General features: G+C 47.7%; 1 protein-coding gene across 4 annotated transcripts in view; it reads right to left on the reverse strand.

The window, feature by feature from the left end:
* The window catches only part of EIF4G2 (eukaryotic translation initiation factor 4 gamma 2), a 169,074-nt gene that overhangs the window by 104,187 nt on the left and 40,086 nt on the right, over positions 1 to 24,801 (reverse strand). For 2 of the 4 annotated variants that reach the window (XM_085648182.1, XM_085648183.1), the window contains 8 exons: positions 22,827 to 22,910; positions 22,654 to 22,752; positions 13,807 to 13,951; positions 4,786 to 4,946; positions 4,406 to 4,510; positions 2,903 to 3,022; positions 2,647 to 2,751; positions 2,345 to 2,560 (listed from right to left, as the gene is read on the reverse strand). In XM_085648182.1, the coding sequence (XP_085504308.1) occupies positions 2,345 to 2,560; positions 2,647 to 2,751; positions 2,903 to 3,022; positions 4,406 to 4,510; positions 4,786 to 4,946; positions 13,807 to 13,951; positions 22,654 to 22,752; positions 22,827 to 22,910 (1,035 nt within the window). The remainder of the gene's footprint in view (positions 1 to 2,344; positions 2,561 to 2,646; positions 2,752 to 2,902; positions 3,023 to 4,405; positions 4,511 to 4,785; positions 4,947 to 13,806; positions 13,952 to 22,653; positions 22,753 to 22,826; positions 22,911 to 24,801) is intronic. The other 2 variants (XM_085648184.1, XM_085648185.1) reach the window with 1 other exon arrangement.

Genomic DNA, 24,801 nt, shown 5'->3' on the forward strand with positions numbered 1-24,801 from the left:
TAGCTGCCAGAGGAAAACCTTTCCAATGTTGTCCAGCCGGCGACCTTTATCCAGATGTCAGGTTTTTCGCTCTTCTATGTGCGGCCTGCATAATTAGAATCCGGCCTAGGATGACCGATGACATGTGGGTGAATTATCAGGGGCTTTGTACTTCTTGTCAAGTTTTGGAATCACAACAGGGATAGGAGCTGGTGTCCGCATCAGTTAAAGACCTTCTTGCCATCAGTAATCTATGGGAATTGCCCTAATTGATCGCAGAGTGCCAGGCTTAGTCATATAAAAAAAGACTGTTTAACTGGCAAATCAAAGCGTGTTCTAGCAGGTCATGAAAGCTCCTGATGTCAACAGGGAGAAGAGTCAGTTAGAGGAGGAATAGGAGACGACGGCGTGGGAACTATGTAATCATCCCATTCATCCTGGGTGTCATTGTGAATTTCTCCTTCCTCTACTTTTTAACATGGAGTATCGTCAGCAATAACAATTGGAGGAGGCAAAACCTTTTCCCTTGTAGGCTTAGGTGAAACTTGTTCTGGGTGCTCTACAGGGGCATGTTGAGGAGGCGGAAGATGTTGGGGCATTAGCCTTGGGAAAGTCTGTAATAATCATTTACCATATAGCGCAATTATGATCGATAAAGGGACATTAATAGAGGGTTCCCTAAAATGGCGAGGCTCTTCATAATAGGGATAACGTTCTTAAAAAGATTCTGGCTGTTGTACAGTAGCCGTATCGATCAGTGAATGAATACTCTCCTGCTAGGTAAGCAGAAGGGTCATCAGCCTCAGAGTCCTAGGACGATACGCAGGGCCAAACATACTATCAACCCCAGACTCCTGAAGTCAAGCAGACGTGCTGGAAGCATAGGAGACCTCTGAAAAATCCTGTATTTTTGAAGGTTCCAAATGGATTTTTCCCCCTTAGACTGTACAGTCGACTTGATACAGAAACCACCACCATCGGCAGAAATGAGAACAGCATCATGGACAGTAGTCATAGACCGAGATTCTTGGCAGCGGAAGACTAGTCGGTGGCGGAAGACTAGTCGGCAGTGATGGTCTCGTCTATGCCGTCAAAGTCAACCATGGTACCGTCGACGCAGAAGCCATAGACGTGACTATCTATGTTGTCGCTGTGGAGACAGTCAACAGCGTAGAAATCACTTTCGGTCTGCCAACAGCGCTCTAAGCAGTCGACGGACAAGATAGATCCTTCACAGGAGTCAAAGAAGCCGAGACTGGAGCAGAAGATGATTTTGAAGCCCCTTCTACCAGTTTGTGTTTCTCCCCCGATTTTTCCTGCTCCTGCGATTTTGATCTTATCGATTACCCTTGGTGAGAAGAGGAGCTGCCTTCTCTTTCTGGAGGAAAAATTTGGGGTTTTCCTCAGTTTGAGCCAGATTCAGAAACCGCTTTTGTCTTCTGGAGCCAAAGGAGCAGTATTCCTTACCTATCCTTGAGGGTCTTGGCCGAGAAGTTACGGTAGTATTTGCATTGCCTGGGTTTACGGTCAGGGTAGAGGCAATAGAGACACTGCTTGTGGGGATCTTCTGAGACAAGTATAGATTTCCCACAAGTTTTACATGGCCTAAACAACCCTTTTTTTAATCTGGCATATTGAAAGTCACAGAAAGGAATACCTTGAGCTGAAATCTGGAGGTCTAAAGTTGAAAAAAAATAACTTCCTGAGCAGAGCTCAAGAGACTCCCAATCACACGCAATGGGGTAAGAAATCTGAGGTGGTGGCTCTGGGGAGAGGGCTACTGACGGTCTATATTGTGATTGGCTGAACTTTGGAAGTTACAAAATTAGGTTGATAAAGTACTCAATTGAATTTCCTCTAAGGCAGTCTGCATAACGTATTCTGTACCATTTCTACCGTTACCATGGGACTACTACCATGACAACAGGGAAGATTCAAGCATGTGAATCTATAAAAGATACAATGCAGGAGAAGAGGGATATGCTGTGAAAATATCCCGGATCCAGCACGGAGTTTGGGGATATACACAAGATGAGAAATCTGCAGTTCTAATTATCAGAAATGTCAAGTATTAATAGCAAACACATTTACACAAACTACCGTTTCACCATGTGCTTCAGAACTCCAGACACCATTCTTTTATTGAATACAAAAAAAAAGTCGAGTAGAAGGACTCAAATGATTAAGTATCATACATTTTTTTTTTTTTAAATAGGACCGAAAATACCAATTCATGCATAATAAAAGTCTTATCAGGCCAGTACTTTAAATTTCGGAATTCACTTTCAATATACGAATGTAAATGTTTACACTGCAAAATTACACTAGGATAATGGCTCTAAGATTGAAATGAAAACCATTTTACCTGCATGAAATTGTCACTCGTGGCTATTCCTTCTTGTCGTAATACACCAATTAAAGAACTAGCTTTCTCTTTATCCTCATCTGATCGGTCCAGTGAGTGAACGATTATTTGACTCAACATATCTGGAATGAAGTGTTTTGGAGCTCTCATTTCCTTCACACTGTTGAGAACATCATTTGCATTCTCATTTTTTAAGAACGCAGTTACAATAGCATCCTAAAAAATTAAATTTTTAAAAATATAAGTAACTTGAAAACGGAAGGAAAAAAGACACGCTGAGAAAGCACTTTTATACAACTTACAGTCATTTTGACTAGCTCTTCCTTTGACGGGGGAGGTTTTTTGATGCTCTTTGCAGGTTTCTCTTGAATAGGTGGGGGATTGGTTTTGAGACCAAGCTGAGGAGTCTAAGAGAAAGTAATTTCGTTATAATATTTCATAAATACAAATCAAAAAATGAATCCTCAGATACTAGATTATGGCTCATGTTTCTAGCTATCAATTTAGAATGGCTCAGTATTTCCTCTTAAAGTATCAATACCTTGAAGAGATCCTTACCTGCCCCAAAGGTGGAGTCTGTGTGCGTGGTGGCTGTGCACTTGGTGGAATCATGGTCAGTTGGGGTTTTGGCACTTGGTTTTTACTTATTAGGAAAGACTGAGCAGGGCGCAGGCTTATCTGTAACCAAGAAAAGATTAGAAATAGTTATGCACATTCAGGCACTTAAGACTACTCTACCCCACTAGGAACAAAATCTAACATGGGACACCATGATTCAGGTACGAAATTCCTTTGGGGTACATCTATGACAGAACTAGTCTAGACAAAGCAGTTTAATAAACTTGCTTCCAGACAATGAGCAAAAAGAAAAAAAAAAAAGTTTCAGCTTGGCAAGTAATAGATCAAAATCAGTGTTTTGTTGGGGGCGGATTGGGGTTGCTGGAGCATTTAGCTTTTTAAAGCTTTTTCGATTCAGAAAAATCACATCAGAAGTAAAGCCTGAAACCTGTTTGGTGGATTGCCATGCTGTTTTTTTTTTTTTTATACAGAAGTTTTACTATTGGCGGGGAGGAGGGCAGACATGTAGTCAGTCTTGTGCACCATGGCCAGAGAAAGATTACTAGCAATATTAACGGACGACACAAGGTACTCAAAGGTGGGGTTGGAATGACTATATATGCACACACACCATCACAAAGGAAAACTAGTAGAAATGTTCAGAGGTATAGGTTAAACAGCTCGGCCCTCAAATACGCTCTACCATCACTGCCAGCCTCAGTGTGAAATTAAGAGCAGCAGAGCCACCCAGGCAAGTGGGGGAAAGGGTGCTTTCACTTTTTCTGGACCACTTAATAGTTGTGCCGAGCCAACAGTGTGGCAAAAACGCAAGCCATACGCAAGGTCGCCCCAAAAAGCAAAAAAGGACGTGGCAGGACAGCACCACTACCATTTTTAGGCTCTTGTAGCAGATTATCTGTTCCATAGTACGACCTCCCAGGTCAGACTATTCTAGATACTCTTGTCAGAGGACTCCTAGATTTAGGTTAGCTTTCCAGGTGGGGGGGGGGGGGGGGGGGAATTGTATTCTAAATGCTGAAGTGCTCCTGGCTTGTGCATCATTTTGCTGAAGCACAGAAAGATTGTTCAGAGACTAACAGATCAGGGACTGCTGCTGCCTCCACTCCATCCACAAGGCTGGCTGGATTTGTGGAAGGGGCCTTGAGAAAAGTACTGGCAGGCTGCCATTTCCACCCTGTACAATGAACCTCACACACAGCAGTAATCGCCTCTGGGGAAGGCAAAAGAACCCTAGTTCAAGTATTCACTACCGCCGCAGTGGCTATATGGGCTGAGCAGACCGTATTCACCCTCTAATGTAAATTAACGGTGGCAGATCCTAGTTACCATTAAAAAAAACCCAAAAAAAACACAAATAATCCGCTGCAGTTTACATGGCGAATGATTAAAGTGACAGAAGCTGTGCTAGGGGTAAGATTGACTGGGAAATGCAATTTCTAGCTTTGAAACAGGAATTTCTCAGTAGTAAATCTAACAAGGTACCTCATCCGCATTTAGCTGTCCCTTCTTGATAAAACGAGGTGGCATATCCTTGGACTGTCCTTGCTGGGATAAAAGACCTTGATTTTGGAATAGCTGGCTTTGCCCCTGTTTAAACAGTATCAAATTACACAAAATAAAATTAATTGAAGATTATGGTTTTGTTCACAGGTCATTTCATAATGAACGTTTATGCAGCATGGCTCACATGTTTAGCACTTTAAAATATTTTAAGGATACAATTACATTTATTATGTAATCAGCAAGCACCGATTCAATCAGTCCCATGGTTTAGTGTTTTACAATTCACAAAACATTCAAATTAGTATGCATACATCTTAAGCAAGTTATGAAACTAACCTAGACAAAACATTTAAATTTACCTGGTTTTTCATAAAAGACTTCAGTCCCATTTCTCCAAACTGAGATGGAGCAGGAGTAATATGCCCTCCGTGGCCATTGAAAAGTTGACTTGAACGATGACGCCCCATAGTGGGTGAAAATCTATCTTGAATAACCCCTGGACCAGTACCAATCCCACTACCTAGAATTATATTAAAGAAAAAAAACACATGAGAAAGTTAGTTCATCTACAGTATTCGCTCAATCTTTACGGAGTTAACTTTTATGGGGTACATATCAGCCTGGACATTTCTTTTTTAAGAGTCTACCAGACACAATGGTTATACATATAGGAGGGGGCGTAAACAGCACTTGTATGACAAAGTTAACTAACGTCAGTGAGCATTACTCAATATAATCAAGCTTACTTCCAGCTTTGGGCCTACTGTTGTAGGGACTCCCTGCATATCTAGACTAGATCAGGATGATACTAACCTTGTAAGTGTCTGTACGTGGCATGGAGTGCTGTAGATTCACATGCTGTGCTTACGTCGGCCTTTTAGTGTTTGTCTCAGATGAATCAAAGTTTTTATTCCAAGAAGTTATTCGAATCACAAGGTTGTGGGACTTCTGTGGCGCACAGGCATAAACTCCACTGTTAAAGACCGCTTTGCTGCAGGTGTGTGAATTGGGTTTTACGTGATGTCCATGCAAGTAATGTGAATTTATGTACATAAATTGACATACACAAGCTTCAGGGAGGGCACATGTGCATAGAAAGCACTACATGCCAAGACCAAAAGCTTACAAGTAATCTGTTCGAGGCATGTGTGCTGTAGATAGACATGCTGTGCATAGTCTGCAAACCAATACCTCTCCAGAAGCGGAGGCTAGCATGTGAGTGTTGCAATTGCTTGAAAGAGTCCATAGTACCGCTCGGCCAGCAAGGAGAATATGGTCTAAAAAGGTCATGGAAGCCCCTATTTTACAAGGAGTGAGCTTCAGGGCTAACAGGTGAAATTGTCTGTTGCGGTAACACCCCCCCCCCCACCCACTTTTTTACCCAGACTGTTGCACTTTTACTTGATGTGCCCCAAGTCACTGCCAATCAGGTTCTCAGGGCTGGTGTACTTACCCAAAACTGAACCTTGTACCCCCAATTGGCACATGTCAGTTCCTTGTAAAAGGTACCATGGATACCAAGGGCACCGTGGCCAGGGAAGGCCTCCAAGGGCTGCAGCACTTATTGTGCCACCCTTCGGGGCCTTGTACCCTTCACACACACTACTTCTGCACCAAAACACAAAGCTTGCAATGGCAGAGTCGACCGGCAAACAGGGATGCCTACAACCCACTAGCATAGGTCAGCATCCTCCTAGCTGGGTACACTATACCAGTGGTGAGGGTACAGGTGCATAAGCCCTGTACCCATACAGTGACTAGACCAATTCTTAGACATTTTAAGTGCAGTAATGCCATTAGCAGTGTATGGTGCTGGGAGTTTGTCATTACCAACTCCACTGCACCACAGTTTTACTGAAAACTGGGACGTATCAAACTCCTCAGCACATTTAACGCACATTGATGCCAGTGTGGGATATAATGAAAAATGCACTCAGGGAATCCCGGAGATGACCCCTGAAAAATTCTCTTTTACAAAAAAATAATTGCTTGGGGCAGTGTTGTGATCAGGACCGATATATACACACGGAGATAAGTTTTACTTTTACAACAGTTGACCCAGGGTCTGAAAGTAAAGGGGTCGGAGCCTCGACACCCTCTCGCAGAAATCGCGGTAAAGTAGCAGGTTGAATTTGCAATGTTTTTGCTTTGGATTGAGCAGTTCCTGCATAAAAGAGGATTGGTCCAGGTAAGAGTTTTTGGGCCATTTGGGAGCTGAAGAATGTTTTGGTGCCGGTGTGGTCTGACCTGAAGCCCCGTGACTTTTGTCTTTTAGAACCAAAGTGCCTGTTCGGTGAGTTGCTGCCGAATCAGACATTAAGTGGGGGTTCTGAATCTGTATGCCGGTGAACACCAAAGTATTCTGCAGTAGCAGACGGTGCAGTTTTTTCAAATGGAGCAGATTTGATGGTCTTTGATTGGGGACAGTTATACGCACGTCCAAGGTTTGAGCAGACTAGACTGGCTGAATCTTTTCATGTCTGAACTGGAATCATGAATGGCCAAGGATGGTTCTTGGGCTGCAGTTGCTTACTCTTCTTCATCCTCATGTTGACCAAAGATGCCCAGGGTGTCATCTGCTTGCCAACTAAGCATTTCTTGCAGACAGGCACGTCTCACTCAAGAAATCTGCAAACTGAATGTTGATCGTAAGATGGTATTTTGAGTGTCACTTCGAACAGAACTGAGTGTGTTACATCAGCAGCTCATTCTCTGAAAATTGTCGGAGTAGAAGAGGCCCGACTGGGCATGGTCCATAGGACATGGAAGCGAGACAAATATGCTATTTACTCGCAAAGCAAGAGTAACTACCGTGATAGAGACAATACAGTTGGTTTGAAGGATCCACTAACAAACTGAAGGAAGCCAGAAAGGATCTCATACCAGAGAGCGAGAGATTACTTACGAAATAGAGGAAAAAAAAAAAAGCACAATCTAACAATGGGGACAATGCCCAGGCATAGTCCCACCAACAGGAGGAGACACAATCTAGTGGCTCTAACAACTTCTACGAAGAACAAGGAGTAGTTTCTTTTCTGTAACTCCAGTTCTGTAGTAGGGGTATCTCGGTTATAGTCATAATCTAGTGAATAGTCCCGCCCATGTGCGTGGACCCCGGAGCAATAAAAAAATAATCTCTAAAGGTGACAAATCATGCAGACCTGCATACACCTTTAAGAGAGAATTTAATTTAAAGACAGATAATGCAGGCTACACTGTCCAGTACTTCAACTAGAATTCCACCAACACCCACAAACAGCACTGCCTGTCCAGCTTTTCTCCACATAGGAAAAAACCCTGCCTCTACCAGCAAAAGCCTCTGGAATGATAGAGAGGAAGGAGTGGACAGACAAGCCCCATAGGCTGCCATTATGTGGCTTAGAACCGGATACTGTGCCTTTAAGAAAACTTTCCAGATTTCCAGAACTTTCCCCAGTATCACAGAATGCCCAGCAGGTCCCATTTACTTTCAGTTCTTTTTGAAGGCGTAGCACGCCAGACCTGTAGCATTCTACATATGAATAAGTATCTCTCCACCGGGGAGGAGGGCGGGCGCTTATGACTATAACAGAGATACCCCTACTACCGAACTGGAGTTACAGAAAAGAAACTACTCCTTCTGTAGTAGGGGATCTCTGTGTATAGTCATAATCTAGTGAATAGAATGGCAAGCCCATCCCCACACAACAACAGCGATGGAGAACAACAAGACAAACCCACTACTGTGCGAACAAATTTCGCAGCGAAGCCTGCCCAACCTGAGCATCTGCCCTGGCATCCGAGTCCAAACAGTAAAGCGCAGCAAAGGTATGGACCAACTTCCAAGTGGCCGCCTTGCAGATTTCCGCAATAGGAACATTACACAGCAAAGCCGTCGTGGCAGCTTTGCCCCTGGTGGAATGAGCCTTAGGTTTACCCCCTAAGGTCTTATTAGCCTTTTGATAACACAATTGTATGCAGGACACAATCCACCGAGAAATGGACTGCTTAGAGGTCGCAAGACCAGTCCTGACTGATCCATAATTAACAAACAATTGGTCAGACCTACGAATATCCTTGGTCTTATCCAGATAAAATTTCAACACCCTCCGAACATCCAGGGAATGGAGAGACCTTTCCGCTGGCGAAGAGAGATTCTGAAAGAACGTAGGTAAAGTTATGGTCTGGTTGACATGAAAGTCAGAGATAACCTTAGGAAGAAATTTAGGGTGAGTACGCATCACAACCTTAGCAGCATGAAATACAGTATAAGGTTCTCAACATAATGCCTGAAGTTCACTCACCCTGCGGGCCGATGTAATGGCCACTAGGAACGCCGCCTTCCAGGATAGGTGCTGCAATGAAGCCTTGTGAATGGGTTCAAAAGGCTCCTTCATCAGTCTGGACAGCACCACATTCAAGTCCCAGGAAGGCAAGGGAAGTCTGACGGGAGGAAACACTTTCTTCAAGCCTTCCAAAAAATCCTTGACCACAGGGATCTGAAAGAAGGAAGTCTGTGAAGGGCATTTCCTGTAAGCAGTCAAAGCAGCCAGATGAACCTTAATGGAATGGAAATTAAGGCCAGACTGCGCCAGATGTAAAAGTTACGGAAGGATGACATCTTCCTTACATGTCGTCGGATCAAAGTTCTTGGACTTGCACCAAATACAGAACTTCTTCCACTTGTAAGCATAGGATGTCCTAGTGGAAGGTCGTTTAGACTCCTTCAGTATGTCCATACAATCGTCTGGTAGATTCAGATGGCCATATTGCACTATTTCAGGAGCCATGCCGCCAAACTCAAAGACGAGAGGTTGGGGTGCACCATCCGCCCCCCGAACTTCGTGAGAAGGTCCGGCCTGCACGGCAACCGCATGTGAGGAAGGAGAGACCGGTGAAGTAGGTCCGAGAACCACCACTGCCTGGGCCACTCCAGGGCGATCAGGATCATCCGCGCCCTGGACTGGGACAGCTTGATGAGCACTGCCGGAATCAGGGGAATGGGTGGAAAAGCGTACAGAAAGCTGTTCGACCAATCGATCCATAACGCATTCCCCAGCGTCCCCCGCTGGTAGTACCTGGATGCGAAAAGTCTCGGCATTTGCTGTTTTCGGCAGTGGCGAACAGATCTACGTCTGGAGTCCCCCCACCTTGCGAAGACTTCTCCTAGTACTTCGTCGTTTATGACGCATTCGTGGTTTTCCTGAATCAGCCTGCTCAAGGCGTCCGCCTGAGCATTCTGCACCCCTGGCAGATGCGTGGCCGTAATAGTCAGTCCTCGGGCCAGCAGCCAGTGCCAGATCGCCTGCGCCTCCTGCGACAGTGCGCGATCTCGACCCCCCCCTGCTTGTTGAGGTAATACATCGTGGTTGTATTGTCCGTCTGTATCAGCAGCGAGTTGGTCTGGAAGGACGGAAGGAAGGCCTTCAGTGCCAGGAAGACAGATCTGAGTTCCAGGAAATTGATGTGGTACGTCGATTCCGAAGGAGACCACTTTCCTTGAATCTGCAAGTCCCCGGAATGCACTCCCCAGCCCTGGAGGGAAGCATCCGTCACGACACTCGTCGTGGGAATGTCCTTGTGGAAGGGAACCCCCTTGAGGAGGTTTTCCGCCGAACACCACCACTTCAGAGACTGAAGAGCATGCAGCGACAGTCGTATCTGGTCGTCCCAAGAGCCCGTCCTCTGATCCCACTGATCCTCCAAGCACTCCTGCAGTGGTCTCATGTGTAGCCGTGCGTGAGGCGTGAGGAAGATGAAGGAGGCCATCGATCCCAGTAGAGAAGACACCTTCCTCACTGTCGTCGATGGAGCAGTCCTGAGCCTTCCGAAGGAGTGATAACCGTCTCTCCCCTGAAGGAGACACTTGCTGACCGCGTATCGATGGAGGCTCCCAGGTACTGTATGCACTGGACCGGAGTCGGGACCGATTTGGACATGTTGACGTGTAACCCCAGCTTGTGCAAGAGAGCGCACGTCCATCGGAAGTGATCTTGCGCTTCCGAGAAGGATGAAGCCTTGATCAGCCAATCGTCCAGATACGGGTAGACAAACATTTTTCCTTCGCAGATGTGCCGCCACCACCGCCATGCACTTCGAGAAGGTCCTGGGCGCAGACTTTAGCCCAAATGGCAGTACTGTGTATTGATAGTGATTGGCGCCGACTTGGAATCGCAGGAACTTCCTGTGCTTCCGTGCTATGGGCACATGGAAGTACGCATCCTGTAGATCTATGGCACAGAGCCAGTCTCCCCGTTGCAGCTGAGGGTAAATCTGGTGCAACGATAGCATGCGAAACTTCTCTGCGAATCCATTTGTTTGCTTGTCGCAAATCCAGAATGGGCCTGAACGCGTTCTTGTCCTTCTTGCGAACGAGGAAGAACCGAGAGTACAGACCTCTTTCCCTTTGAGACAGAGGTACCTCTTCTACCGCCTTTTTTCTCAACAAGATGTCTGCCTCCGCCTGGAGCTCTCAGCTGGAACTGAGAGCTGACCGGCGGAATCGCTGGAGGCGGGCTGATAAACCGAAGACTGTATCCATTGCAAACAATATTCAGCACCCACTTGTCCTGAGTAATTTTTCTCCACTCTGCCGGAAAAAGTTGAATGCTTCCCCCCACTGGAGTGGGTAACGGTTGAGGGGGAAGTAGCCGCTCAGGGCCGAGACCCGGCCGGGCCCTTGGTAGTGGTAGTCGCCTGCTGGCCTCCTCTACCCCTCTGGCGTTTCTGGAAGGGCTTCCGGAACTGCTGCAGTTGGTGCTGCTGCTGTCCCGAACCCTGCCCACGCCCTCTGCCCGAAGACCCGAACCGCCTCTGGAACGGGCGCTTCTTCTCGGCCTTCTCCAACCAGACGGCCGTCAGGGTTTCCGCCTCCGCCTTCATGCGGGCCATCTCATCATCCGCATGTTTTCTGAACAGGGTTTCCCCCGAGAAGGGCAGGTTGGCCACTCTGTGCTGCGCCTCTGGTTTGAGGGACGTCAGGCGCAGCCACGAATGCCGCCTCTGGTGGACGCCATGACAGTAGGCGTGGGCGGCCAACAAGGAGACATCCGCCGCCGCACAGATCACCCGATTAGAAACCAGCATGCCTTCGCGCACTGTTTCCAAGAAGTCCTCCTTCCTGTCCTGGGGCAGCAGGTCCGCATACTGCTGCAGGGACTCCCACAGGGCCTGGTCGTAAAGGCCCAACAAAGCCCCTGCACTTGCCGCCTTCATGGTGGTGGCGGCGGTCCCACACACCTTCCTGCCTGCAGAATCCAGCCAGCGGCTTTGTCAGGCGGGACCGTCGATGAAGGGGCGGTCGCATGTTGTTTCCTCGCCGCCGTCACGATGACCGAATCCGGCTTCGGGTCCACCCTCAAAAAGGTAGGGTCCGACTCCAGGGCCCTATACTTTTTCATGAGCCTGGAGGGGGCGGCCTTCGTCACCACGGGAGTGAGGAACAGCTCCAACGCGGGTTCCACCACTCCTGGTACAAGGGGCAGTAGAGGGCGAGACAGATGTTTCTTATGAAGTGTCTCGAATATCACGGACGTCGTGGGTGTTGGAACCGTCACCGTGATACCCAACTTTGCTGCCCCTCTCAACAGCACCTCTTGGAAAGAGACCAAGTCGTCCACCGGAGACACCCTAGTCCCCGGTGAGTCCGACAGCGTCGGGGAAAAGTCTCTGGTCGAGGATCGAGTGTGCGACCTGGACCTGTGCCTCCTACGGCGTCGTCCTGAGTCCGACGATGACCGTCCATGGCTCCGTGATCTTCTCCTCCTGAGAGAGCAGGAGCGCAACCTCTTCGGCTTCGGTCTGCCCGCCGGTCTAGCCAGTCCCGGCGACCGCGGGCGTCGCGGCTTCGGAGTCCCCTGCGGCGGAGTCGGGTACCTCGGAAGGGAAACCGACCGAGGGGGAACCGCCGGAAGCCCCAATGGAGTGTGGGGTAATGACCGAGGTGGGGGCGGCGGAGGCAGTTGCTGCGGATGTGAAGGCGGTGGAGTCGGAGGTGGTGGGGGAGGAGGCGTATACACCACAGAGTACACCGATCCCGATGACTCTCTGCCTTGACGGCGACCTGCGCCTAGACGGCGATCTTCTTGAAGTTGAGCGTCTCTTCGACGGCGACGTCGACCGCCTCCTCTTCACCGACGGCGAACGGCGAGCGCAGACGCCGGGTCCTATCTCGACGCCGACTGCTGGACGGCGACGTAGACGGCGTAGTCGAAGATGCCGATGTAGTTGACGGCGGCCTGTTCAGGTCCCTAGACGTCGACGCCGCTTCTCCCCAGAGCCCTGGGGAGACGGCGAACAGATGGTAGTCATCCTCCTTGACGCCGCCGTCGACGGGGACGCTTACTGGTCTTCCTGCCCTGGGGAGCCCCCCAGAGGCCTCAGTATGGGCCAAATCAGCCCCTCCAGACCCACCTGGTGCCTTCAGCCTTCTCTCCTCCAGGACTTGAAGCCTGATCTTCATTCTGTCCCTCAGGGTCCTGGCTGAGAACGAGTGGCAGATATCAACAGTCTTCAGGCACGTGGGACTGGGGAAGGCAACCTATACACACCTCGGGTGGATCTGTTTTAGCCTTTTTTCTACCACATTCCGGGCACTTGTCGAACAAGCCAGGCATGTTGACAGTACCAGCCACTAAGCACTTGAAAAAGTGACAAATTGACAAAAACTACAATAAACCCTTGAAAAGGGGAGAGCTCAATGCTCCAAGAGCCGGAAAAAAGATCTGAAAGTAAATGGGACCTGCTGGGCATTCTGGGATACTGGGGAAAGTTCTGGAAATCTGGAAAGTTTTCTTAAAGGCACAGTATCCTGTTCTAAGCCACATAATGGCAGCCTATGGGGCTTGTCTGTCCACTACTTCCTCTCCATCATTCCAGAGGCTTTTGCTGGTAGAGGCAGGGTTTTTTCCTATGTGGAGAAAAGCTGGACAGGCAGTGCTGTTTGTGGATGTTGGTGGAATTCTAGTTGAAGTACTGGACAGTGTAGACTGTGGGTATAGGCTGCATTATCTGTCTTTAAAATTAAATTCTCTTAAAGGTGTATGCAGGTCTGCATGATTTGTCACCTTTAGAGATTTTTTTATTGCTCCGGGGTCCATGCACATGGGCGGGACTATTCACTAGATTATGACTATACACAGAGATCCCCTACTACAGAACCTGAAATCATCCGAGCCCAACACTAGATGGCAGACGTATGCACATGTGCATCTAGAGCACATGCCTCAAACAGGTAGCTCTTCCAGAGCAAGGGTTTACTTTGTTAGGAGCCACGCTACTACCTGCTCAACAACTCAACTCCCTCACACTTAGATAACAAATTAATAACATTCTGCAACCCTTTTTGACAATTAAGCATCTTCACTTTGCTACAAGAGAGCAAGAGTCCCTACAAGCTTTACCTGGCATTTGTCCAAACATATCAGCAAGTCCTCCAAGTGGATCCCTGTCAAGTTTCAACCTTGGTGGCATGAATGGTCCTCCCTCCAGAAAGAAGTCACTTCGCATCCCTTGACTCATAGGAGCAGGAATAAAGACTCCGAGATCCTGAAAACAATAGGTTGTATGTGTTTACAAGGCATCATGCAAGTTGGGAAAAATCTACAAGAGCTTAAATCAGAGCAGGAGGCTGGCAAATCAAGGAACAGGATAAGAATAGACCTGTGGCACAAAAGAAAACAAATCTTTGCCTTTTTTCAGCATCTTTTAATTTCATTACCAATGCTCCCTCCTCTGCATGACGAGCAACAAAAAAAAAAACAGTTTGAAACATTTCGATTCAGCGCATTTTAACGACTTGGAAAGTTGACTAACAGCAGTCTGTATGACTCAGCAGCCAATCCCAACCTATTTTATATGTTCAGATTAAATTTTACTAGTCAATTAGGGAAAACGTAAAATTAAACAATTCATGCATTTATGATTGCAGTTCCAAAGCTTTGGTCTTTTAAGAAGCCTTGTTTTTAAGGCCACCAGTGTCCTCAAACCCTAAAAATGAATAAATTGGTTACAGATAGAAGTTATAATCTGCATGAACTCCTTCAAGGGTATCACATCTCACAGAAAGTGACAAGCTCCAAGCAAGGAGAGGAGTGCACTGAAATCCACTGAGGCCCCATTACTCAAATTGCTTTCGAGGGCGGAATTACATTGAATAGAGCGTAGTCGAACTGCACAGAGTAAAATTATATAGTCTATTGACCTCAATATGTGACCCAGCCTCTGGCGGAGGAGGGGAAGACACTTCATATTGAATGGACCCTAACACAGGACTGCGCAACTGAAGCATAGGTATGTGGGAATATGTCCTGCAAGTCTAGGGATGCAGCCTTCTAGTGCCAGAAGAACCTGCTGTAGGACAAAATCTTGAACTTTTCCTTGCCGAGACTTGGGTTAAAGCGCCAGAGGGCTAGAATCAGACAAAGGTCTCAGTCCTTGGGGGGGACCAAAAGTACACATTGTAGCATCCCAGCAATTCCTACTCTGGACCAAACTCTGCTTTCTGTGGCATGATCTGCTGCAGATGTTCTTCAGACAAAGGACTGCGAGAAAGGAGGAGTTTGCTGAAGGGTAAGGCATATTATCTATCTACAATCTGAAAGACCCATTGCTCCGATGATTTAGGGTAGAAGGACTGTCCTCCCAGAGGATCTAGAGCATGGGGTTCAAGGAAGCGCTCAGGAGTTAATAACTAACTAGCACCCCCAAACTCGCTTGGAGGTGAACCCAAACCCCAGCACCACATTCAGTAATGAATATGCTACTTACCAGTATGCATCTGTTCTTGGCATGTAGGGCTGCTGACATTCATATCTGTGCATAGATCGCCGTCTAGTGTTGGGTCCGGATGTTTGCACGTTGTTGTCCTGGAAGAGTCTTCGAAGTATCCTGGGATAGGTGACTCCTCCCCTGGACCACAGTGCGCATGGGCATCCTCTCCATCCTCAGATTGTTTTTCGCCATTGTGGCAGTGATGGAGTAGATACAGAAAGTGATGACCATGCTTACAGTAATTGAGAGCTGCAGCTGCTACAGGCGCCGGGGAGGAGGGAGGGCGATATGAATGTCAGCAGCCCTACATGCCAAGAACAGATGCATACTGGTAAGTAGCATATTCAGTTCGAGGCATGTGGGCTGCTGAATTCATATCTGTGCATAGAATATATAGCAGTACCCTCTATTAGCGGCGGCTACCAGTGCCAGCTGCAGCGGTCTGAAAAAGAGTTTTGAGAACAGCCTGTCCCACAGCTGCCTGCTGTTTTGATTGCACATCTACACAATAGTGTTTGGTAAATGTGTGTGTAGTGGACCAGGTGGCCGCTCTACATATATCATGCAGGGGAATGTTTCCAAGGAAAGCCATGGAGGCCCCTAACTTACGTGTTGAGTGGGCTCGTTGGGGAATCGTTAATGTGCGTTTAGCCTTTTGATAGCAAATTTGAATACATTTAACGATCCATCTGGCTATACCTGCTTTGGAGATGGCGTTACCTTTGTGGTGTGGGGCAAAGGCAACGAAAAGTTGTTTTGTTTTCCTACAGACTTTAGTCCTGTCGATGTAGTACATGAGGGCTCTCTTTACATCCAGTGTATGGAGTGCTCTTTCTGCGACAGTTTGTGGGTTTTGAAAGAAAACAGGCAGTTCAATAGTTTGATTCATGTGGAACTGCGATATTACTTTGGGCATGAATTTGGGGTTGGTACGTAGTACGACCCTGTTGGCGTGAACCTGTATGAATGGCTCTTGAATGGTTAGTGCCTGGAGTTCACTAACTCTTCTTAACGAAGTGATTGCCACTAGGAAAGCTACTTTCCAGGTGAGGAATTGAATCTCACATGAGTGGAGAGGTTCGAAGGGTGGACCCATCAGTCGGGTGAGGACCAGGTTGAGGTTCCACACCGGTGCTGGTGGGGGTCTTGTGGGAATTACTCGTTTAAGTCCCTCCAAGAAGGCTTGGAGGGCAGGCACTTTGAATAAAGAGAGGTGCTGCCTGTTTGAGATAGGCTGATATTGCGGTCAAATGGACACGTATTGAGGTGTATGCCAGATTGCATCGGTACAGGTGTAGGAGGTAACAAATTATGTTTTGGATGGATGCGTCTAGCGGGTTAATGTCAGTATTATTGCAATAAATGACGAACCTTTTCCATTTGGCTGCATAGCAAGCCCTGGTAGTGGGTCTCCTGGCCTCCTTAATGATGTCCATACAGTCAGGTGGCAGGTTTAGGTAGCCAAACTCTAGGACTTCAGGAGCCAGATTGCCAGGTTCAACTGTTGCGGATCTGGGTGCTGAATCTCTCCATGGTTCTGCGTCAAATGCGCGGGTTTGATCCGCAGTCTTTGATGGGGCACCACTGAAAGTTCGAGAAAGGTGGTGTACCATGGCTGGCGTGCCCACGTTGGAGCAACCAGGACTAGTGTTAGTGAGTGTTGCCCGAGTTTGCGAGCCACCAGCGGTATCAATGGTGCTGGGGGAAAAGCGTACGCAAATCTGCCGGACCAGTTCATCCATATCGCATTGCCCTGCGACTGCGGATGTGGGAACCTGGCGGCAAAGCTTTGGCATTTTGCGTTTGCTTGTGGCGAACAGGTCTATCTCTGGATGACCCCACTGCTGGAAGTACGGTTGGAGTACCGATGGGTGTAACTCCCACTCGTGCATCTGGTGGCTGTGTGCCGAGCAGATCCGCCATCTGGTTGTCTTTGCCGGGGAGGTGTTCCGCCATGAGGAACATGTTCCTCTGAATGGCCCACTTCCACATGCTCTGAGCCAGATGAGACAACTGTGGAGAGTGCGTCCCTCCCTGCTTCTGTATGTAGTACATTGCAGTCATGTTGTCCGTCCGGATCAACACGACCTTGTTGCACAGATGTACTTTGAATGCCTTCATGGCTAGGAAGATTGCCATCAGTTCTAGAAGGTTGATGTGCATCTTTTGTTGTGTTGTCCATAGTCCCTGCACTGTGTAATTGAGTACATGAGCTCCCCATCCCTGGAGAGACGCGTCTGCTGTCAGTACTATTTGTGGAACAGGCTCTTGGAACGGTCGGCCCTTGCAAAGGTTTTGTGGATTCCACCAATGCAGAGAGTTGTATGCCCAGTTGTATGCCCGACCGCTCACCAACACTAGGTCTTTTAGTTGCCCGTGAGCCTGAGTCCATTGACGTGCTAAGGACTCCTGAAGCGGGCGCATATGTAGTCTCGCGTGTGGAACTATGAAAATGCAGGAGGCCATCATGCCTATCAACTGCATGAACGCGCGGGAAGGGAGTGTTGGGGTTTGAACTTGGAAATCAGCATTTGCATGCTGTTGATCCTCACTAAATTTGGCTGAGCTGTGGCTGTTAGAGTGTCTATGGTCGCACCCAGGTACTGTTGTACGTGTGCGGGTTGAAGATGTGATTTTGGGTAATTTAGTGAGAACCCCAGGCTGTGAAGGAGGTGAATGGTGCTGGACATGTGGCTGGCGCATCGCTGGGCTGACTTTGCCTGAACAAGCCAGTCGTCCAGGTAAGGGTAGACATGAATGTGTTGCCTCCGTAAATGTGCAGCCACTGTAGCTAGGCACTTTGTGAAGACCCTGGGCGCTGTTGTCACGCCGAAGGGAAGAACCTTGAATTGGTAGTGCTGCCCCTGAATAGTGAACCTGAGATATTTTCTGTGTGATGGGTGAATGGGTATATGGAAATGCGCATCTTTGAGGTCTAGCGTGGCTAGGAAGTCTCCCTGTTTGAGCAATGGGAGGACTTGATGGAGGGTGAGCATGTGGAAATGCTCTGAGAGAATGTAGCGGTTGAGGGGTCTCAGGTCTAGTATGGGTCTGAGTGACCCGTCCTTCTTTGGTATTAAAAAGTACAGGGAGTACACCCCCGTACCGTGCTCGTGGGCGGGTACGACCTCTATTGCGCCTTTTTGCAGCATACTTAGCACTTCCTGCTGTAATAGCGCTAAGTGCTCTGAGGACATAGGACGGTGTCTTGGCGGTATTGTGGGTGGAGTTGAGGTTAATTCTAGGCAGTAACCGTGTTTGATAATATCTTTGACCCACCTGTCCGTGGTGATGGAGTTCCACGTGGACAGGAACCTTTGTAGCCTTCCCCCGACAGGTGTTATGTGGTCGGGAGGAAGGGAGAGGGCGTCACTGTTTGTTCTTGGGAGAGGATCTGGTATTGCCGTATCCGCGTCCTCTACCCTTTGTGCTTGAGCCACGATATCCACCCCGGGTGTTTTTATCGTAGGTACTTTGGGTGTTGCCCTTGTTGTAGGTTTGCTGTGACCCCTGTCCTCTACCTGCTCCTCTATTTCCGGGGCGACGAAAGGAGCCACTCCGAAAGGTCTGCGTTTGGAGAGCCCCCATGGACTTTGCAGTGTCTGTGTCTTATTTTTTCTAGGGTGGTGTCAACCTCTGGTCCGAATAAGTAGTCGGGGTTGACCGGCTGATTGAGGATGTTATTTTGAACCTCCGGTTTGAATCCGGAGATTCGCAACCAGGCGTGTCGTCGTAACATGACGCTAGTGTTTATTGCTCTGGCAGCTGTGTCTGCGGCATCCAGTGCACACTTAATGGATGCGTTAGTGAGGAGTTGTCCCTCCCTGAAGAGGATCTCTGCTCCCTCTTTGTATTGGTCAGGGAGATGTTGGAGTAATGTTACTAATGTGTCATAGTGTGCGCGATCGTAGCGAGCTAGGAGCGCCTGAGTATTGGCAATACGCCATATGTTAGCTGCCTGGGCTGCAATCCTTTTTCCGGAGGTCTCTAGCACCTTGGACTCTTTGTCCGGGGGAGGAGCATCCCCAGTTGTCTGTGAGTGCGCCCGTTTGCGAGCATTGGCGACTACGATGGAATCCAGAGGCAACTGACCTCTAATGTAGGTAGGGTCCCCAGGCGCCGACCTATATTTCTTGTCGATCCTGGGGTTTATTACTTGTGCCCTGGTGGGTTCTTTGAAAATGTCCTTTGCTGGTTTGAGGACACCTTTCAACATGGGTAGAGTTTTGATATTCCGTTCTGAGGATGCGAAAGTATCCATTAGAAAATCGTCCTTGATTGTGTCGGAGTGGAGTTGCACACCATGATTGGCCGCAGCACGTTCAATAAGGGCGTTGAATGCGGCAATGTCCTCTGTGGGAGATGTTTTCGCGCCATATAGCTGCCTGTCCTGTGTATCTATATGTGCACCCGGGTCTGCAGGGTCATCCCAAGCCTGATCAGGGTCCTGTTGGCAGTCAGGGTCCATGTCTCCGGGGTAGGGGACGTGGTCACCCATGTAGTCCTCCAAAACGGTGTCGGAGAGAAGGACTGTGGATCTTGGTAAGAGGTATGGAGAGGTTCGTAAAGAAGTAGTTCCGAATCCACTGGCAGCTTTTTCTTTAGAGGGATCCGGTAGGAGTCCAAAGCTGGCTCGGAAGTTATCCTCCGCTTGTGTAGCATCATTCTGCCGGTGTCGGTATCGATGATGTGGGATGGTGACGTCTCCGTCGGAGAGCGTTCGGCAGGCGTGATCCTAGTGTGGGTGACACGTGTTCTGATTTCGAACAGTTTGGTGCCGTGGATGGCAGCAGGCCAAAAGTGATGTTGGCCGGTGCCGGAGAAGCTTTTTGAGCTTTTTTCGGCTCGGAGCCTGAAGGGTCCTGTAGGGCTGCCTTTTCTTTGATGCGTTGCAAGGACGCTGCAACTTGCCGCACCTGGGACGCAGACGGTTCTTTGGCGCCGACCGGTTCTGTAGAGGCAGGCGTGGACTTTTTCGGCGCCACGGGGTCGTCGAGTCGAGGAGAGGTAGTAGCTGTCGACAGCGTCGATGATTGTGCCCTTGGTGCTGCTTTCGAAGTGGTGTGAGACGCAGCAGCTATTTTGACCATTGCGGCTGGAGCCGATTGTTTCGGTGCCGGGAGCCGAGGCGGTTTGGCGGCACCGATGGCCTTTTTCCGTGTGTCGGCGCCGACGTCGGCTGCTGCGAGCTCGGCACCGAAGTCCCGTTTGGCGCGGTCAGTGCCGCCGGGTTTGGTGGGCCTCGATCCGACCAGTGTTACTTTCAGTTTCGGTTTCTGTGGAACCGATACGGCTTTCGGTTTCGATGAAGGGAAACCAGTCGTTTTGGGTAGTAATGGCTGCCGCTGAATGTCCGAGGCCGGGCCAGAGGGCGGGGCCGAAGAACTGCGGGATAGGTCTTGGGTAAGGCCCGAAGGCGATCCCTCGACCGGAGCCATAGACTGACGCACTGGGATATCCTCCGTCTGTACGGGTAGGCCTTGCTCGTCACCGGAGCTACTCTCTTCGGCCCCTAAGGCCTCATTGTAGTCTCCTACCTTGGTGTCGGCTTCCTCTCTGTGAAAGAGTTGTTCTTCGATGTCTTCCGATCCAGAGTTGTGTTCGGAAGCGGGGCTGGAGGGTAGGTTCTCCACGTCTTCGTCCTCGGCGCTGAAGATGTTGGTCGGGGCCGGTGCCGCTTGCTGCGCTTCAAGTCTCGCTGCTCGTCGATTCCGGAGAGTCTTTTTGGATCGGAATCGGGCACAGGCCATACATGTGGACTCGTCGTGATCCGGTGAAAGGCATTTGTTGCACACCGGGTGGACGTCGACATGGGGATATTTCGCATTGCATACAGGACACCTCTTGAATGGTGTCCGATTCCATCGTCGAAGTCGGGTCGATTGTCGGATATGATGCGAAAAGAGTTGGTCTTGAAGTTAGTAAACTAACAAATAACTATCGATACCGATCGGGAACAGTACCGACGCGAACTAAAGGCCTTTTGGCCTGAAAAAAGTTTCCTAACTTGAGTCAAGATAAGCACATCCGAACCCAATGGCGGAAAAAAACAATCTGAGGATGGAGAGGATGCCCATGCGCACTGTAGTCCAGGGGAGGAGTCACCTATCCCAGGATACTTCGAAGACTCTTCCAGGACAACAACGTGCAAACATCCGGACCCAACACTAGGCGGCGATCTATGCACAGATATGAATTCAGCAGCCCACATGCCTCGAACATTTGAATACTAAAGGCAGCAGCACCGCTCACTGATGATCAAAGTGTCAACAAGCCAAACCAATGTCAGGGGTTCATAACACTGTTAGGCTAAGAGGTCTGCCACATGAACATCTGGATCCACTCTCAATCTGTCACACGGACACTGGCCTTGCTGTAGGCCCCGAATGTATGCATGAATGGCCATCAAAGTGCATACAGTGGCCAGTGCTGACCCACTAAAGTGTGTGACTACAGGACTTGGATGAGCTCATTGGGTGCATGATCAACCCAAAAGAGAAGGGTAGATTATGGTTACAGAGCAGACACTCTGGCACGGGAACACCAAGTGCTATTCTTGCAGATGTAACAGTTTCTACATTTTGGTACACCCTGGACTGGCTCCTCACTAGAGTTGGTTGCCTTAAGTGCTTCTAGACAACTGCATCAATCCTTACAGTAGCTTTGCTAACAAACTGCCAAATTTGTTGAATTTGCCAATGCTTGCTTATAAGTGAGAAGTCCCGATTTATTGTTCCTTGTAGAAAATATACATCTCCAGACCCTCAGGCGGATCTTTTCAGTTTTGCGTCAATAAATTCATTAAAACAGAGCCTATGTTTATAAATATGTGTTGGGTTTATTTCGGCCTTTAATTGTTTTGGTGTTTGATGCTTTAAACCAGTTCCTTTGTCGAAGTCAGACTGCTAGAAGCCACAGCTACCCAGAGTTGAACTAGGGTTTGATAAACTAAGCTTACTGGTCCCAAGGTGGTTTGGGAGTGTATTATATGGTGATGTCTAGACCACACCAAAGAACACCTCTCCTTCCCTCACAGAAACCTATGAGGATTAAGTCAAAAGGCTTACATTCCAAAAACATTAAGTGGACAGTTGAATGATAATTCAAGGTGAGTTGGGGAGACATTGCTGTAGTGGTCCTTTGTGCCACAGAGTCCATAATGCTTTGGCTGTTATTTCATTATTCAGATGGAGGAACAGAACCTTTTGCTGGTACCCTGCTCAAAATGCCTGGGTGATCAGCAGTGGTAATTCTGCTTAGGGTGGTTATAATGCAACTTTTACTTGAACGAAGAAACAGCAGGAAGAAAAGGGAACCCAGATGTTGCACTACCAAGTACAGGAAGAGTAACTGATTCTGTGGCAACAGTTGCAACAGGACAAAAACTTTGGAGTATCAATACCACCAAATACATGGAGACTACACATGACTATTGACCCACCCCCCCATAATGTAGTAGTTTTGAAAACAAGACTCACTTTTGAAGCCTCTTGACGGACTTGATTGATAGTCTTTGGTCCATTGTCTATGAAAGCTTTACGGGGAGTCCAACGATTTCCTCGCAACTCCACAGTATCCTGAAAAGAGTGTATATTGAATATCCATTCGCTGCCTTTCAAGTAAAGAGTTAAACATTGACAAACTAGCTTACCTGCAGCAGAAACCGAATTCTTGCTGGCAATTCCTTACTGGACATCAAGGCGCGCATACGTGCAAAGTACTGATCCATTAAGGACTAGAAATGAAAAATCTTTGTTAATTCCAAGTACTTCATGTAGGCTAATGGGATAAAATGAACAGGCAAATAAACTCAGCTGTAACAGAATATGCAGCATGGAATCCTCCTACCATTTCTCAAATCTCCTTCAAAGCCACAGGTATTGCTATGTTCACATGCTTTTAACAGACCAGAAGGCTTTGCAATCGCAAAGGAAAAGCATATGTAATGCAGCTCTGCAAACTTTGCTATTCAATTTAAATCTTTTAGTAGTACATACATTAGTTAAGCCTTCAGAGAACATTAGCCTAGTTTTTACACAACCATAACTCCCTTTAAACTATGCAGATGTGAATTTCGTTGAGCAACGATTACAGTAAGAACAAATCAAAGTCTATTTTAGTAGCAGCTAAGGCTTTGTGGTGAAAAAGTGCTTTACAGAGCCAGTGAAAAATATATTACTTAATCCAGAAGCATCCGTTCATAACGTGTACTGCTGTAGACTCCAGTGCTGTGTATTCTGCCATCTAGTGTTAGGTTTAGAAGAGTGGAAGTGGATTTATTTCTAAGAAAGTCTTTCAGGTCACAGGATGCACTGCAACTCCAAGCTTAGCTAGCAATGTTAAATTGTTTTTGCACATCAGGTGAGAGTTCTATGGAGTGTCCAGTGAAGACAGTATGGTGCACCTGTACACTGAAAAGGGAATTAATAAAAAAAAAGGTCTGTAACTAAAGTAACATGCTTCAGAAGATGGTGGGCTCATGCGACTATAGCACGATATGCTACGAACAGATGCTTACATGCATTAACATTTCATGTTCGTAGTATGTGTTGCTGTAGATATGCTTGCTCTGGATAGACTGTAAAAAAGCACCCTCCAACAAGCTGTGACTAGCGAGTGGATGATGCAGATGTCTGAAATAAGGTCTTTAAGACAGTCTTGACAACCATGGATTGCGGTTTGGCTATGATCAGGGACAAAGGAATTATGCGATTTTACAGCGTTTTAAGTAGAATTCACGATTTGCCTCGCAAATCGATCTGCTGCATAATCTTTTTAGCCAAAAAAAAGTCTTCCTGCACAATAGTGTCAAAAGTTACTAAAAATGTGGCAACACTTAGCACCTGCACAGTGCAAGGCCTTCTCAAAGGTTAGTGATCTTTCAGTTCATTATTATATTTGGTTGTTAAACTGGTAAAAAATTAGGTAAAATATTTGTCTACACTGTTACTATGTGTAAAAGACAATATCATGAAGCAACATCACAAAATGTGTTGTATTATTCCGCATAATTTGCCTTTTCCTGCCACAGACATTAGGCAACCCTGCAGCATAATTTGGTCCTCTCCTGCCAGATAATTCCAGTGGGCCAGGCTATGATCCCCACAATAGTGCTTGGCAGAAGTGTGGAGCTGACTAAGTAGCTGCTATACATATCTGCTAATGGGATATTGTCAAGAAAAGACATGGTTGCCACTTTATTGCATGCAAGTTCAGATGCATTGGACAATTCATTTTGCTATACCAGCCTTAGAAATGGGTTGGTTTTGGCACAAGAGCTTGGTCCAGGGTAATCAAGGTCAGTCATGTGTAGGCTCTGGGTGAGACTGTTCCTAGTAAGGGTCAGCAGGGCCAATGGGCTGCCAGGGACGTGCGATTAGTATAGGGCTCTTTCTGGCAAGTGTGGAGTGCAGGGACATGGCTAGTGCCCCAGAACCTGTGTCTTTGAAGCTTGGGTCTGCCTGGGTGTCCCTTTCCAAGGCAGTCTGAGGGTTTGTAGAAATTAGATTTGATTTTTGGTTTTGTAGAGAAGGCAATACCTTCAGGTTTTCAAGTGCTGAGAGGTAAGCTACCAAGCACAGGAATTATTGGAAAAAGTGGGTTTTTAGATATTTTCACCAAGAACA

Source organism: Triturus cristatus, chromosome 3_2, assembly GCF_964204655.1.
Source record: "Triturus cristatus chromosome 3_2, aTriCri1.1, whole genome shotgun sequence".
Taxonomy (NCBI): Eukaryota; Metazoa; Chordata; class Amphibia; order Caudata; family Salamandridae; genus Triturus; species Triturus cristatus.